At 36.3% G+C, this 17,628-nt stretch overlaps 1 protein-coding gene across 18 annotated transcripts in view; it reads left to right on the forward strand.

The window, feature by feature from the left end:
* BAZ2B (bromodomain adjacent to zinc finger domain 2B) overlaps nt 1-4,039 on the forward strand; it is a 416,357-nt gene extending 412,318 nt beyond the window's left edge. For all 18 annotated transcript variants that reach the window (XM_025261158.3, XM_044934877.2, XM_025261209.3 and 15 more), the window contains one exon: nt 2,567-4,039. In XM_025261158.3, the coding sequence (XP_025116943.3) occupies nt 2,567-2,720 (154 nt within the window). In that variant the 3' untranslated portion in view covers nt 2,721-4,039. The remainder of the gene's footprint in view (nt 1-2,566) is intronic.
* The last annotated feature ends 13,589 nt before the right edge of the window (nt 4,040-17,628 follow it).

The raw sequence follows: 17,628 nt of genomic DNA on the forward strand, positions 1-17,628 counted from the left end.
TATGAACTAGTTCTTTTGCTTTCTCTATCAAAATACTCAAAAGGAGGGTAGCATGGACTTTATAGTCATCATGACCAGTCCAGAAACTTATGCAGGAAAACCTTGCCAGTGTTTAATTCCTGACTTTACCTTCCATAATTCTCCAGTTCCTGGATAGAGGGTGAACCTAAACCTCAAAATAAACAGGCTTATATATTAACACAGAATTACCAGAAGATCTGCAAAATCAAAGCTCCTTTTTGAGAATGGGTCCTGGTGAATGCAGGAGGTCACAGCAGAGGCAAGCAGAGAGAAGCAGTTCTTTATAATCTTGTTTGTGATGTCAGCCAAATGGGAGGCAAAATTCAGAGAATGCAGGCTCTTCCAACTTTGAGTTGTTTTACGAAACCCAAAGTAATGAGTGGGGACTCAAACTCATATAATATTTCAATTTTTAAACTAAAAAAACTTAGAGAACAGAGGGAGGAAGTACCTTACTGTAATGAATCTTTCTGGGTTCCATAGCCTGCCCCTTCCTTTCAGAAAAAAAGGGCCCAGATGTGGTAATTGCACTTACTTCACTAGAATCTCACCTAGAATTTTCTCCTGGATTTGTCTCTCTAGCATTAATCATTAACCTTTTCTTGTAGTAAGGAACAGTATAAAGAGAGAAATATTTCTCAAGGTAACTTTAAAATATTTTATAAAAATTATCCCCACACATGTTACCTGATTGCATTTATGTAAAATGTCCAGAATAGGTAAATGTATAGAGACAAAAGGAAGGGTTGATGGTTGCCAGGGGCTAGGGATAGGAAGGCATAGAGTATATGCTTAACGGATTAAGAGGTTCCTTTTGGGGTGATGACAATGTTCTGGGACCTAGGTAGTACAATGTTTTGAGTGTGCTAAATACCTTAATTATCTACTTTAAATGGTTAATTTGATGTTATGTGAATTTCACCTCAATTTAAAAAATAATAATTCCTAGAAGAACTGGAAAATAGATGAGGTTACATAGGGCTGACAGCTCTGTGAACTCATTACAGATAAAGAAATTTTTCTCTTTCATTGTTGCACTAATTAGAAGGTAGAAGTGAAAAGACTGTACAAGGTATTTCATCAAATAAATAATTCCACTTTTACCAGGTCTCAGAGCTTCAGTGTGTGCTCCATATGTATTTCTAATGGGTAAATTATTTTAGTATCCAACTAGTATACTATTCGGAGAAGGCAATGTCACCCCACTCCAGTACTCTTGCCTGGAAAGTCCTATGGATGGAGGAGCCTGGAAGGCTTAAGTCCATGGGGTCGCTGGAGGGTAGGACACGACTGAGCGGCTTCACTTTCACTTTTCACTTTCCTGCATTGGAGAAGGAAATGGCAACCCACTCCAGTGTTCTTGCCTGGAGAATCCCAGGGACGGGGGAGCCTGGTGGGCTGCCATCTATGGGGTCGCACGGAGTCGGACACGACTGAAGCGACTTAGCAGCAGCAGTAGAGGTATACTATTGGAGAAGGCCATGGCACCCCACTGCAGTATTCTTGCCTGGAAAATCCCATGGACGGAAGGGCCTGGTGGGCTGCAGTCCATGGGGTCGCTAGGAGTCGGACACGACTGAGCGACTTCACTTTATTTTTTCACTTTCATGCATTGGAGAAGGAAATGGCAACCCACTCCAGCATTCTTCCCTGAAGAATCCCAGGGACAGGGGAGCCTGGTGGGCTGCCGTCTGTGGGGTCGCACAGAGTCGGACATAACTGAAGCGATTTAGCAGCAGCAGCAGCAGCAGCAGTATACTATTGCTTTGGCTTGGTTTGGCTTGAAAGGCACTACTCCTTCTTTACTAATAAGTTTAGGCATATTCATGCACCTTTCAGTTCTCTTCTCTGGATTCTTTCAGGGAAAGAGAACTGGGATTATCCTACCCAAGAAAGCATTGAGTGCTTTTCATTGAAAGGCGGTTCCTAATGTTATCTCCAGTAAAGAGACAGCACGTGCTTTTTTTGCTTGTTTTGGATCATCATACTCTAGTGTTTGAGCAAGAGTATATCTGAAGAGAGAAGAAAAATGGGAAAGAAGCAAGGTTTAAACAGAGGGACCAACCCTGGGATGTATGTAAAAGCTACAGGGCAGATGTCATGTTCGTAGTGCGTAGGAAGCATTTATATTTTTTTTACTGCAGCTAAATATTTTTGAACGTGAATAATAGGGCACTACAAGTGATATATTGGTCAGAGTTAATAAATCAATTGGAATGAATCCAGTAACAGAATTGTGATACAGGTTGAACAGGAATTTGGATGTAAGAAAAATGCTAGTTTGTTGAAATATATCGTGATCTTCAAGAGAAGTCTGTTCTGCATTTAACGTGCCTTTAAATTCTGTACATTCAGAATACATGCAGTTTTTTTAAATGTCCCATTTATAAGATGGTATAATGTGTTTTATATCAGTTTAAAAGCAGTTACCCTATTTTTTCCTTTTTGCTTTCAGTTTTACATTTTATCTTTTATTACCTCTTTCTTTGTCTGCAGAATGAAACCAGCCTACAAAAACAATCTCTAATCGTGTGTTTTCTTCCAGGTATCCAAACCTTGAAACTTTTGCTCTAGATGTCAGGCTTGTTTTTGACAACTGTGAAACATTTAATGAAGATGATTCTGATATAGGCAGAGCTGGCCACAGTATGAGAAAGTATTTTGAAAAAAAGTGGACAGATACTTTCAAAGTGAGCTGAAGTTATAATAATCTTTTCTTTTTTTCCCTTTTAAATAAGGATGAATGAGACCAGCAATGTGAACTGTATTTACACACATGTGCAAGGCACATACATAATGACTTTTTTCCCTTAAAATAAGTATCACGAAAAAAAAAAGTATCAGAAGAATGATACCATTTTTAAAGGCTTCACTCCTACAACAACCAAGGCCCTTGGTTATGGGTTTGTGTGATTTATCAGCTAATTTAGGTAGAACAGGGAAGCACACCCAAAGAATTTTCAAAAGAAAGGGTGTTATAGTGCAATAGCAATTAAAATATATCAAATCGCACTGAATATTCAACACCAGAGCTCTAACATGGGAAATGGTTCTTTCCCTCTCAATAAATATCTATTTTTCATTTTTTTACTTTGTAGTTTATTTTTTAGTGAATGTATTTAATTTTATGAATTATTTATGATTAAACCACATCCAGAATCTTCGTTTTCTGTGAAAAGGAAGAACTAGAAAAATTGCTTTAAATCTTGAAAATACAACAAGGAATGTTTTAAAATATAAAACAAAGCCAAGTTAAACTGTTTACACTGATGTGCTATAAAAGCACCAAAAATAAACTTTACTGTAGAGTTACAAGTACATTTATATATATATATACATATATATATATATGTTGCTGCATCACTTGTGTAGTTAAATTGTATTTCAAAACAGTGAAGAAAAATTGACATGTATATACTGTTCATTATTGTTTATATTAAGTCTTGTTTTAAATATGTATTATGTGTATATATTGTTTGCAGACATTATTGTTTATGCCTTAGAAGGATTGTAGCATTTTATTTTAGTCTGAAGGTAATTATAGCTATACAGCTTGTACAGTAATTATCCTCTACCAACACTGTGGCGTCTCCTTGATCTTGGTAGTGCCTGCCTTTGAAACAGGGTGTAGGGGATATTAGTTTTCCATTTTTTCTATTTTGTTATATAATTTTAAGCCACCAGGGCCTAAATTAAAGTATAATCATTTGTATCCATGTGGAATAAAATTGTGACAATTTCCTACACACACAGTATTTTTTCATAGAAACATTTCCCTCCCATTTGCCTTGCCTCAGAAATAAATTTACAAGACATTTGTAACCACTGTGTTTTATCTACTGTGTGTTGTGGTGGCCTGTTGGAGGCAAATAGATCAGAATTTTTTTGTACCTATGTAAGAGTACTTGAAGTTTTATTTAAAATAAAATGTTGTGGAAAAGGTAGCATTCTTTTTTTTAGGAGTGTTATTTTTCACTACTATGTGTGGCACGGATACAATAAAAACTTTTACAAACTAGTTTTTTAGTTTTTCTTAATGAACTTGGAAATATTTAAAAAAAAAAAAACTAGTTAATTGAATCTGCTTTTTACAGAATCATAAAGGAGCAGCAGAACACGGGGTGGGGTGGAGGAAGGTGGTCTTACGTAACGTGACTTTCACTGGTCTCTGGACCTCTCTGGACCACGTTGTATTGTTTATGTCACACTTTCCATACGGAAAGGTTAGAATATTTTTTAAGGTCTTGTTCTGATAGGTGAAATGTCTCTATTGTAAACATACAACCCAGTTGTAAAGAAAAATTGATCATATAAATTCATCTAATAAGTCATGAGGTACAAGTTCAAGTGTTTATGAAATATGATTTGATGCCTTACTGGGGTCTTAGGAATCATCAATGAACAAGATGGGCATAGGCCCTGCTTTCATGGAGCTTACAGTCTAGCAGAGAAGTGATCCTTAGATAATGTCCTTTATCCATTACAGGGCCTTTAATAACTAGTGCAGGGAGAATAGAAGAGTTTTGAAGAAATATTAAACTTTAAAATGCTTCATAGCCACAGAGTATTTTCTAAAATTCCTAGATTGTTTGTGAAGGCTTATATGAAAATCAGCTGTTATTATGTAAATATGTCAGTTACTGTTAACCAAATATTACAATGATGCCTTAAGGAGCTGGTGCTCAGTCAAAAATACCATGTGGAACAGAGGACAAGGTGGGGCTGTGAATTAAGTATGTGGTTTTTGTGTTTATAGAATTGGCTGCCAAGATGCTCCATGGGGAGTTGTCTTCATGGGAGTGTTTGGCCTAAGGGATCATACATGCTTAAAGATCATATGTGCTTATATTACTTTATATTAGATGGCATATAAGGGCTTGATATTAACGTGTCTGATGTCCGAGGGACAAATGAAAAATAAAATACACTCACGCAAAGAAGAATTTTTCAAGAGTGATAATATTCTTTTAAAAATAAGATATCCCTAAAAAAAAAAAAAGAAAGCTTGGTAAATATTGTCTACTTTGGACTGGTAGCTTCTGTTGTTACTCAGAAGAAACAGCTGTTCTATAATACCAGAAGTAGTGGCTGTGGTCCCCAAAAGGTCACAATTGATCTCTGGAAAAATTGTTAGAGTATATGTGTCTTTCACTAAGATAAATTAGGCTTTAACCTGAACCTTCTCCATTTTAGTCCTGATTGCTCTATAAATGATAAAAAACTGACCTTCCCTCAAGTTTAGATTTTGATTTATCCTAAGGATAAACCAATCAATTCACTACTGCTAAACCCCAAAAGTAGTCATCAGTTTGAAACAACACCTAGAGAGTAAATTAATATATTTATTTAGTTGTTAACCATGGTGAAAATTAAACAAAATTGAAAATTTATTTATCGGTGTACCTTGAACTAAAAATAAACTAGATTACCATAAATGGAAGGTGATCTCTTTTTCTTACTTCAATCCTAAAAGGAACTTTGTTAAAAGCACTAGTTTTAATCAAAATCATGAGGGATTTGATCTGTCATCGGTACTTAAATGCACCCTCTGTGCTCCTTCTGGTAGAAGGCAATGGCAACCCACTCCAGTACTCTTGCCTGGAAAATCCCATGGACGGAGAAGCCTGGTAGGCTGCAGTCCATGGGGTCGCTAAGAGTTGGACATGACTTCACTTTCACTTTCCTGCATTGGAGAAGGAAATGGCAACCCACTCCAGTGTTCTTGCCTGGAGAATCCCAGGGACGGGGGAGCCTGGTGGGCTGCCGTCTATGGGGTCGCACAGAGTCGGACACGACTGAAGCGACTTAGCAGCAGCAGCAGTGCTCCTTCTCTTTTCCATCTCTCCACTTTGATACCTTTTCAAGAAATTTAAAATCCTGTTCATTTAGTCTCCCATGAAACACATCCTTAACAAGGAAATCTGATGTCAATGACTTACCCTTTTGTATAAATTGTATTTATAGGCTATCTCTCAAGGTTATTTGCATTTGAGAAATGAAAGTTTGTGTTCTGTTAAGAGAATTTCATTCCAGGAACTGCTCTGGTGGTCCAAGTGGTTTAGACTTTGATCCCTGGTCGAGGAACTAAGATCCTAAATGCGGCACAGCAAGGCCAACAAAAGAAAAGGGTGGGGGGGAAACAAATTCATTCCAACAAGGAGATAAGAGAGGTATTTTAAGATAATTGAAATTTTTCTTCCACAGGAATATGACATAAAAAATACAACACAAGGAAACTAGTAGAACCTTACCTATTAGGAAGTTTGCCTCAATTAGGTCTCTTAGGCCCACTTAAACCATGTTACAACTCTACCTTAACAAAATTTTTTTAAAACCTCAACTACATAGAATTGAGATAATTCCTCTCCTCGATTCATGAGACACTGTTCACATTTTTCTTGCAAAGCCCCCTCTTTTGTTTGATTCTCTTACTTATTCCTTCAGCTCCTCTTCAATTTCCTTCTCTCCTATATGCAACCACATATGTCTTTCCAGTCAGCCTTTTTTATATGTATTTAGCAACACATACATCTTTAAAAATATATAATGTGGAAAGAAATAAATATATACAGTGTTTTTAAACTTGTATCAGTTGCATTATGCTATACATCTCATTCTTTTTTTCTAATTTTGTTTCTTTTGAGTTGAAAAAAGACGTAAATCTAGTTCATTACATTTGATTGCTATGCGGTATTCCATCACAAGGCATATACCACATTTTACTTTAAGATTTCTCTCAGAATGAAAACACAAGTTGCCTGCAGTTCTTGTCACTGCAAATAATACTACAGTTAATGTTGTCATACGTGCCTTTTGTGGACCCATGTGTGCAAGCCTGTTAACTAGGCAGTCCTAAATGATTCATGCCCTTGTGTAATCCCTTCCTACGCTGTATCAGGTTTCACCTGTGTGACTAACATAATATGGCAGAGCGATGTGTGAATTCCCAGACTAGGTCATAAATACCCTGCTGTTTCCACCTTGTTCTCTCGGATCACTTACTTCTGGTAAAGCCATCTACTGCATTGTGAGGACACCGTAGCAGCCCTTTGGGACAGCAAACAACTAATGCCAACGTGAGACCCATTTGACAGCAGTTTCTTAGAAGGATCCTTCAGCTCCAGTTAAACAAATGACAGGAGCCCCAGCCAGCTTTTGGACTGCAGCTTCACAAGAGACCCTGATAGCCTCCGGAATTCCTGACCCACAGCAACTATGGAATAATAAATGTTTATTATTGTTTTAAGGCACACAGTTTAGAGTAATTTGTTACACAGCAATAGATAACAACAACAACAAAAATAGTTAACAGACTGTGAGAGTGTCTCCAGGATCTGTACGTAAGGGAGAATGCCCGAGTTGTTAGGGAGGTGCACGCTTACTTTCCATGCTGTTGGCATACCACCCTCCAGATGACTGTGCCAGTTTACTTCCCTGGCAGTACAAAAGAATTCTTCCCACACTGCTCACCCAGTATTCAGTGTTTGGATTATTTTTCACTAAAAATTTATTGTAGATTTTTAATCTGAATACCATATTTTGAGTATGGAGCAGTTTCTCTAATCTGATTAGCAGCTTCAACTTGGACTTGACTTTTTGTGGTTTTTGTTTTATGTAGATGCCATATCTAGCTGTCAGCTTTTTAGGGACTATAAAACTGCCCTACGTTTCATTTTCAGCCAGTGATATTCAGGAGACCGAACATTCAGGAGATGAGCAGGCAAAAGCTCACCTAAATGGAGGTGAGTAGAAAATATCGAGAGTTCTCAGGTATTTGGGGGGCTTATATAGACTTAAGAGTTACTGTAGCAAAAACAGTCCTTGGTAGTATAATGGGTAATGAATTGGCTAAATGCAGGATTAAAAGAAAAGGTGATTTGGATCCTTTGGACATTTACTAGAAGAGAATTTTGCACCTTAACATTATATCCACAGAGCGGTAGTGGCAAAATTAATATCTGAGATCTATTTGTACTTTCTCTACCCTGACCATACACGTGAAGATCATTTGGCTTGTTCTCATTTGGATGACTAAATAAAAGCATTGTGGGATATACTATCAGGTGTATGTAGTCCATTCTTAAAATTAAAAAAAAATTTTTTTTAACTCTTAAGTGGACTTCTAAGAGTGCCCTATTCTCCCTGCGCAAACTCTATACCTTGTCCTTTAATTTTAAAAATAGCCCTAATAGTCATGGTAATAGATATCAAAGAATGTGGTGGAAATCAGTAGTGAATGAGAGACCTAAGGCTTACAGCCAGTTGGGAATAAATCTTGTGCTGAGATGAAAGAAAAACTCAGCAAGGTCATTAAGTGACCAAAGGCTAATGAGACATTTACATGGCAGGATCACAAAGGAGCCTGCAAGGCTTTGAAAGTGATTCTAGTGATTCTTCTAGTGATCTCATTCTAGTGATTCTTACAGTTCGCCAAACATGTTTACAACTCTTTTTTCAATATTGCTTTTCTGAATAACTTCATTATAGTAAGTCTCAATTGTTTTGAGTATAAAAGTGACTTAAAAAGATTATATTCAGCCATTAAAAATTATCCTGGAAATCTATGTTAATATTGGTAAATTAAGTGAAAAGGCTGGCTATAGTATAGAATGTATAGTAATTCTGTTAAAAATATATTTACTGTACTTGATTCCATTCATATAGATCAGGATATAGCCCATTTGGGGCTTCCCTGGTAGTTCAGATGGTAAAGAATCTGCCTGCAATGCAGGAGATCCAGGTTCAATTCCTGGGTCAGGAAGATCCTCTGGAGAAGAGAATGACAACCCACTCTAGTATTCTTGCCTGGAGAATTCCATGGACAAAGGAGCCTGGCAGGCTACAGTCCATGGGGTTGCAAAGAGTCAGACACGACTAAGTGACTAACACACACACAAACACATTTTACGGATGAGAAAAGCAGTACCAAATCAGTCGAGTAATTTACTGATTGGCACCAAACTTAGACTTGAGTTGAAACTCACTTCTCTTTGGCCTTCAAATAGAATTCCTCAGAACTTGATAAGACTGATTTTCTTGACTACTTTGAACATTATTCTAGTGCATTTTTCCCACCAAAATATTCTAAAACTAATTAGAACATTGGCAGCACTACGGAATAATATCAAGATGAGAGATGAATGCATTCTAGTTTATTAGAAATAGTTTCATTGCTTTGGAATCAAAATTAAAAAATATTAAACACTAACTTCACTTCTGTACTTGAGGAAAGAACTGGAATTATCTTGAGCTTCCTGCAGTAAGCAATCGGACAACAAAATATATGAAACAAATGGTTTTAAACATTAGACTACAACAAGATTCTAATTCCTGAAATCGGAGTTAGAAAGGAAACTGGCCTTACAATTACCCTGGCTAAAGATACGTATCTAGATATGCAGCCTTAATTTTATCTTATCCATTATTTTTATTTATTCAGGACTTTATAGCATGTGATGAGGTATCCTCCACAGGTAGAAGATTTTCATTGCAGTTCTTTTGGTGTTGATGTTTTTCAATTTAGAACTGGTACTATGATGGCATAAAATATGTCTAAATCCTTAAGGTAAGTTAAGAGTCCTATTATATATGAAAGATAAGTGGAAAATAATTTTTTTACAATGTGGAATAACCCAGCTTTGGCTATAAGAGATCAATGCCTTATGTGAACTGGGAATAAAAGTTGTATTCCTTACTTATCTTCATATAGACTCCAGGATTACCTCTGTAGTGGTTCCCAATCTTTTCACTATTAAGTATATCTATTGTTGTTGTAATTTCCGTGTTGCCATGCTTGAAGAGATTTATTTACAAAGCAATGGCATTTTTAAAAATAGTACCTTATACATCATAATTACAGGCACACATACTATTCACTTGAGACTATTTGGATCATTAAAATAGCATAAAAAAAACCGCTTAGTTATAAGTCTTTTAGAAGTAGGAAAACCTCAGGCTTACTTATCATCAGTGATTCCAGTATCAGTAAATATACGCTATATCTTTCTTTTGATCTCAAACTCTGATTTTAGGACATGACACAGATAACACAAAATCAGCTCATCTATATTTGATCTCATTGTCATCCTGCTTTTCACACTTGTTCTTTCTCCTGTATTCCATACCGTGGTTAACAGAAACAACATACATCTAGCTGCCAAATGTAGGAAACTTCAGAATTCCTTTGGACTTCTCACTTTACCCATCCCTCCATGACATCCTGAAGAATCTCCCTCTAAAATTCCTATGATGTACATTTATTTCCAGTCTTTCATCCCCACTGTCTAGATTGGTTTAGGCCTCATCATTTGTTAAGTATCAGTATCTCATTTTTCCTAGCCATTCTCCTTAAAAAAAAAACAACTGTGGTTAACTATACACCATCTTAATCATTTTCAAGCGTACAGTTCATTGGTATTCACTAATCCATGTTGTTGCACATCCATCCCCACTATCCACTCCAGAACTCTTCATCTTGCAAAACTCTATATCCATTACACAATATCCCATCTTGAAACTCATATCCATTAAACAATAGCTCCTCATTCCCTCTTCCTCCCAGTCCCTGGCAACCATCACTCTATTAATTCTTTCCATCTTTATAAATTTGACTGTGTACCTCATGTAAGTGGTATCTTACAGTATTTGTCTTTCTGTGCCTGGTTTATTTTACCTAACATGTCTTTCAAAATTCATCCATGTGGTACCATGCATCAGAATTTCCTGCCTTTTAAAGTCTGGATAATATCATTGTACATGTATAGACCACATTTTATTTATCTATTTTTCTACTGATGGACATTTGGGTTGCTATTGTGCATGATGCTGCCATGAATGTGGATGTACAAATATCTCTTTGAGACCCTGCTTTCAATTATTTTGGATATATACCTAGAAGTGAAATTTCTGAATCATATGGTAATTGTTTTTAATTTTTTAAGGAACCACCATGATATTTTTATAGTACCTACACTACTTTACATTCCCTCCAATAGTATACAAGTTTCCAATTCCTCCACATCTTTGCCAGCACTTGTTTTGTTTGTTTTTGTTTTTTGATAATAGCATCATAACAAGTGTGATGTGGTTCTCAATGCGGTTTTGATTTGCATTTCCCTGATGATTAGTGATGTTAGGTATCTTTTCATGTGCTTGTTGGCCTTCTGCACATCTTCTTTGGAGAAATATCAAGTCTTTTGACCATTTTAAAGTCAAATTGTTTTGTTGTTGAGTTATAAGAGTTTTTTGTATATTCTAAATATATATAACCCTTATAAGATACAAACTGATTTACCAACAGTTTCTTCCATTGCATGGAGTGCCTTTTCACTCTGTTAATTATGTTCTTTGAGGCACAAAGATTTATAATTTTGTAATAGTCCAATTTATCTATTTTTTCTTTTGTCTATGTTTTGTTGTCCTATGCAAGAAATCATTGCAAATACAATGTCATAATCATTCTGTGTTTTCTTCTAATAGTTTTAGCTCTTATATTTAGGTCTTTGATCTATTTTTACCTAATTTTTGTACATGGCATTTGGTATATGTCCACCTTCATTATCTTGAACATGGACATCCAGTTTTTACTTTAATATTTGTTGAAAAAACTTCTTTCCCCATTTAATAGTCTTGACAACCTTGTTGAAAATCATTTGACTATATACGGTAGGGTTTGTTTTGGGGTGCTCTCTTCTTTTCCATTGCTATAGCAAGTTTTGAAATCGGTCTAGTCACCCCCTTTTTGTTCACCACTCTGCTATCTTGAACTGAAATCTGATTCTGTTAATCCCTTGCTAAAAATGTATTTATGTAGCATTAAAGGCTCTCAGAGCTAGACTCAACCTTTCTTAGTCTTTCTGCCTATCATAACCCCATTCTCTCTTCCCTACATTGTCTACTCATCCCACAGAATCACTCCAGAACATAATATATACCTACACAACATCTGCTAAATTCTATCTGCACCTTCCTTTATTCTCTTTGCCACCCTCCACCCACACATGGCAGTTACTTTTTACTCCTATAGAATTTTGTTACTATCAGAGTCATTATCGTATCATATCATAACAAATTAGATATGCATACCTGCTCCTACCCAGTAAAAGCTGAGCTTCTTGATGGCCTTTCAAAGAATAATTTCTTTGTGCTCGCCTTGCCCAGAGATATCACCCCTATTGCAACTGCACAGAGAAAGTGGTGTTAACATGTATACAACATAAGGCTAGATATTGCATGTGCATTTCATTAATCTTCAGAACAGTCCTGTGAGACATGTGACATATGACGAAACCAAGGCTTAGAAATGTTTGGTTACACAGCTAACTAGTTGTCAGAACTAGGATTCCAAACTCATAGTCATCTGGCCATGAGCCATGCTATGATCACTAAGCTATGAAGACACTAAAGAAAGAAGGGTGGTTAGTGAAATATAATAGGGTATGCTGATTAACCTACTTTCTTTTAGTCCTGAACATGATTTTATCACAGCCTCCAAAGTTGATCAGACACAGAGTTGCCCATGTAAGTAAAGCCTAAACCAGAATATCTCACTAAGTAAAGCATAAACCAGAATATCAACTAAATTATAATGGGAGAAATTCCTTTCTATCAGTACTAATCGCAGTACCACATCCAGGTTTCTAGTGTCATGATACCTAAGAAAAAGTCTGAATTATCTGACATATACTAGGTGAGCATATAGAGTCAACCCAATGAGAATGAGATGTTTAGTTGGGAGTGTTTTATCCAGGCTTGGCAAGGGCAGGAGAATCAGCCTTTCTTCACAACACAGCAAACCACAGTGGAATCTCCTGCTGAAACCTTCTGGGTTCGTTCCCGGACAATATATACTAAACCGCATATTTTACCCCTCAAACTCCCGTTTTACACTGTTTCATCATACTTATCTCCGTTTTTTGTTCTGGAGAAACTGAAGTATCTCAGCTTTTTAAATTATTACTTTTTCTAGTTCTGCCTATTTCAAATTATTTCTAGCCATCTGATAAGAATTCTGCATGTTTCATGAGTCATGTGTCTAACATGCTCTTATTAGATGAACAGATTATGTATGTTAAGCCCATTATGTATGGACTTAACTGGCTCTCTTTTTCACTATTTAATTACCTGGCTGTGCTGGGTCTTACAGCATGTGGGATCTTTAGTTGTGGCATATAAACTCTTAGTTGTGGCATATGGGATCTAGTTCCCCAAGCAGAGATTGAACCCAGGTCTCCTGCATTAGGAGCATGGAGTCTTAGCCATGGACCACCAGGGAAATCCCTTAATTGGTTTTCTTACTCCTTCACTCAAAATTCCATTAGCAGCTAGAATTCAAATCTTCAATTACTAAGGGTATTGCTGTTATGGACTGGGTATCTCCCACTCTCACCTGAAACAGTTCCTCAAGAGATTGGGTCTTACACATTTTTAAACACCAAGTATCTAGTATGATGCCTGATATATTAAAGTAACCAATAAGACTTTGTCAGTAAAGCCTTCCCATTAAGGAAGATATTCAAAGGAATGAGCCACACTGTCTGAAAACAATGCCAAAATCCAGTTCTAAGTAGCTTTTAGGTAGCAGCTATGCTAGAAAAAATGTTTGAATTTCCACACTGATTCCTTTGAAAAGGATAGCTCTTATTGCCTGTATATGTTGGATTATATTTCCTGAAATATATAGTTATATTACTTTATAATTCTATGTTGAAGCCTATGGATAGAGTACAGCTGCTTCCTGGGATGTGTTAAAGAGGCTCATGTCTATAATAAAAGGCCTTAGAGGTTCCAGGTGAACTAAAGAGGTCAAAAAGAATGGATTATCTGACACAAAGTGAAATTCTTTGTAATTCTCCAGATTGCTTTCCTGTGGTATCTAGCTTTGATCTCGTTCCCTTTCAAGGGGACTCTGACTTTGATCTCATTTCCTTTCTAAGGGGACAGCATATACCATATGGTATAGTCATTAAAACCATAAAATCAAAGACTTCTAGCTTTCCATCTTCCTAGGCACACGATAGAATTGTATTTCCTATACCCCTTGTGGTTAAGTGAGACCATTTGACAAGCTAGTTCTGGCCAAGGAGAGCTGAATGTAAGGATCATTGTACATCTTGTGGGCTAAGTATTTAATGTGTCTCTTTTCACTCTGGCATAGCTACTATTAACACTCAAAATGGTTCACGTTCTGTTAGCCCAGGCCCCTGACTAACTTCGTTGAACATAATTCTCTACCAGTTCACAGTGAACACAACATAAGCAAGAAATAATCCTTGCTTGTTTTAAGTTAAGAAATATTGGGGTTCATTGTAGTTGCACCATATCCTAGGCTATCCTGATACTCACAGACCTGGCTACTTAACCATTGGATTAGAAGGAAAAAAAATAGGCCCAGTAGGGCTTAATATCTTACCTCTCTATATCCCACCACTTATGAAGGGGTCCTGGAAAAGAACGAAAACGCACAATTGAAAGTGTGATAAGAGAGTAAGAGGGTCTTGGGAAAGTAAGTAGACTGAGCTGTAGTAACCTGTCACGGTCAGGAAAGACTGTTCATGTGTTTTACCTTAGGTTCAGAGGGGAGACACTGCTTTTGAGAAACCTCATGATGAAAAACACAAGAATAAGAAAATGGAGGGACTGGGGTACATTTTGACCCAAAGAAATTCTGAATTGCTATGGATTTATGTAGACCATGCTTTATGCTGTTACGGAGATCCAAAATATGATCTACCTAAAGAAGACTGGTAGATTTTATTAATGCAAAGAATTACAGGGCTTTAACCAAAGCAGTGATTAAAGGGATATTTATAGTTGTAAATACTATACATAGAAAAAAATCATAAATCAATAACCTAAACTTTCAATAGGAAAAGAACAAACTAGACCTTAAGCAAGCAGGAGGAAGGAACTAATGATTATAGAGTGGAAATTAATGAAAAAGAGAATAGAGAAAATAAAAATTGGTTCTTTGAAAAGACCAACAAAATTGACAAAACTTTTGCTGAATCAACTGAGAAAAAAGAAAACTGAAATTATCACAGTCAGGAATGAAAGAGGGGACATTGCTACTGACTTTACAGAAATAAAAAGGGATTTTAAATGAATATTGTGAACAAGTGAATGCTAACCAAATAGATAACTTGGGTGATAATGGACAAATTCCTATAAGATACAAACTACTGCAAATGTATCAAGAAGAAACAGAATGTTGAAATAGACCCATGACAAAGAGATTGAATAATAATTCTGTAAGTCGGCCTATTGTTAAGTGAATTTGCTGTACAGTGTCTATCATATGTTATAAAAAAGCCATGAATCAAACTAAAAATGTGGGTTTCTTTTTCAAAAACATTTTAAATCTTGAGTTCTCTTCTGGAGCATTAGTAATAAGATAGTAAAAAATAAAGAATTTGACAAGATGAGACAATAAATATTTTTTTTAATTATAAGAAGCTGAAATTTAAAAATCCATAAACAAGAAGAATGTTTCTCATACGAAAGAGGAAGAAAAGGGAATAGATGGAACTGCAAAATTTCTTTAGTATGTACAGATGCGAAGGGTCATCACATTTCTTTCTGGTCTTATTTCCAGCTCCAAGGACATTTTCTAACAGCAGGAAAGCCCAATATGAGCTTTCCTTGTCCTCTTCATTTGGCAGCCCCTGGGCCTTTCTTTTATTTGTATAGAACAGCAACTCAAAGAACTCTATTCAACTTTTATTACTTGGTTGGCACCCAAGACTATGGGTGGATTAATGAAAACATTGCCAGCTAGAGGGTGTAAAGTTTATATAATGACAAAGGATAAGGGGAACTCAGAGACTATTCCATAATGCAGAAGATAACATAGCTTGCTCCCAGTTATAGCTTCTCAGATTCTCAGAGTGCTCTACTGTGGGTAATACCAGATGTGGGAAGTGAATAATTGCATTTGTATGAGACTCCCTGGCCTGTTCTCATAGGTATTTTAAACAATTTTTTAAAAATTTAATATACACTACACATAAATGCTTGTATCATATATTGAGCTTGATCCATTTTTTGCAAACTGAACACTTCCAGGGTGTTTTTTACAACTTGTACTCTCCCTTGCCTGATTTTTCTGGAAACTCTGATGTTGAAGCTGAAACTCCAATACTTTGGCCACCTGATGCGAAGAGCTGACTCATTTGAAAAGACTCTGATGCTGGGAAAGATTGAGGGCAGGAGGATTAGGGGATGACAGAGGATGAGATGGTTGGGTGGCATCACCGACTCAATGGACATGGATTTGGGTAAACTCTGGTAGTTGGTGATGGACAGGGAGGCCTGGCGTGCTGCGGTTCATGGGGTTTCAGAGTCAGACACGACTGAGTGAGTGAACTGAACTGAACTGGTCTCAGTTTGCCTGCAAAGCAGAGCAACAAATACATTCCTGAATATTTACTGTGAAATGGGTATTTCCCAAGTTCATCGCTCAGCTGGCCAACATTTCAAGCCTGTTTAAGACCCATTCCTCCAACCACTTTTTCTAATTACTTCAGTTCCTATCATCTCTCTCTCTCTGAGTTCTTGGTTACTCTCAACTAAACATTTGAGTAATCCTGACTCACTAACTGATTCACACCTGTTCTTGTCCCACTGAGTCATATTTTGAGAGCATGTACTGCTTACTACTTTCCTTTAAATGTATCATTTAAAATTGTTTACTGTATTCCCCAAATAGCATTATTATTACAAAGAACAAACTAGAAATTAATAATAAAATAGGATTAATTATTGACCACAGTTACATATCAATAATTGGAGCAAAAAATATATAAAATATTCAAATCTTTAATATTCCAAGTCAAAGTTCCAGCTGTTAGTCCTACAGGGTAAGATAACCAATTCACTCATGTGATCAAAGATCTCTGTAAATTCTTAACATTGTTTTTCTAGTATATTGCCAAGATATGTTAGTTAACATCTCCCAAATTGTAAACCTGTGGACTAGAGACCAGCCACAATAAAGCTTCCCTCTTTGAAATTCCTTTTTCTTTCAGACCATATTGGGCTTGAGGTCTCCATGCTAAGTTACTGGCCTGTGTATCAGAGGTTTCTTTCACATATTTTACTTGAAGAATGTTATAATCAACCTTACCTATCAAATTAGTGAAAACTTTAAAAAAATTAATCTCTCAATAATGTGGAGAGACAGGGACCTCCATATGTTTCTGAGAGTTAAAACCATACAACCTCTCTGAAAAGCGAGATGGCAACTACACCCTGATGGCGAGTAATTCCATTTCTATCAATTTACTCAGCAAATGTCACTGAAGTAATTATGTACAAAGTCATTGAATCCAGTATTATTTACAATAAGCACAAAAATATTGAAACAACTGGGAAAATGTTAAATTATGTTTCTGGGGCTGTGGACCATTAAGCAGAAAAAATGATTACACTACTAAGGTATTTTAGACAAGGAAAATGCTCAGGATACAAGTCTAAGTTGAAAAAGCTAGTTTACAGGTCTTTTTGTAAAATTATTGGTATTATTCATGAAAGACTGGCTGATTTTTGAGTGGTACAATTATTAGTTATTTTCATTATTTATAGTTTTTATGTTTCCTACAGAGAGCTCTA

This window comes from Bubalus bubalis, chromosome 2, assembly GCF_019923935.1.
Source record: "Bubalus bubalis isolate 160015118507 breed Murrah chromosome 2, NDDB_SH_1, whole genome shotgun sequence".
Taxonomy (NCBI): Eukaryota; Metazoa; Chordata; class Mammalia; order Artiodactyla; family Bovidae; genus Bubalus; species Bubalus bubalis.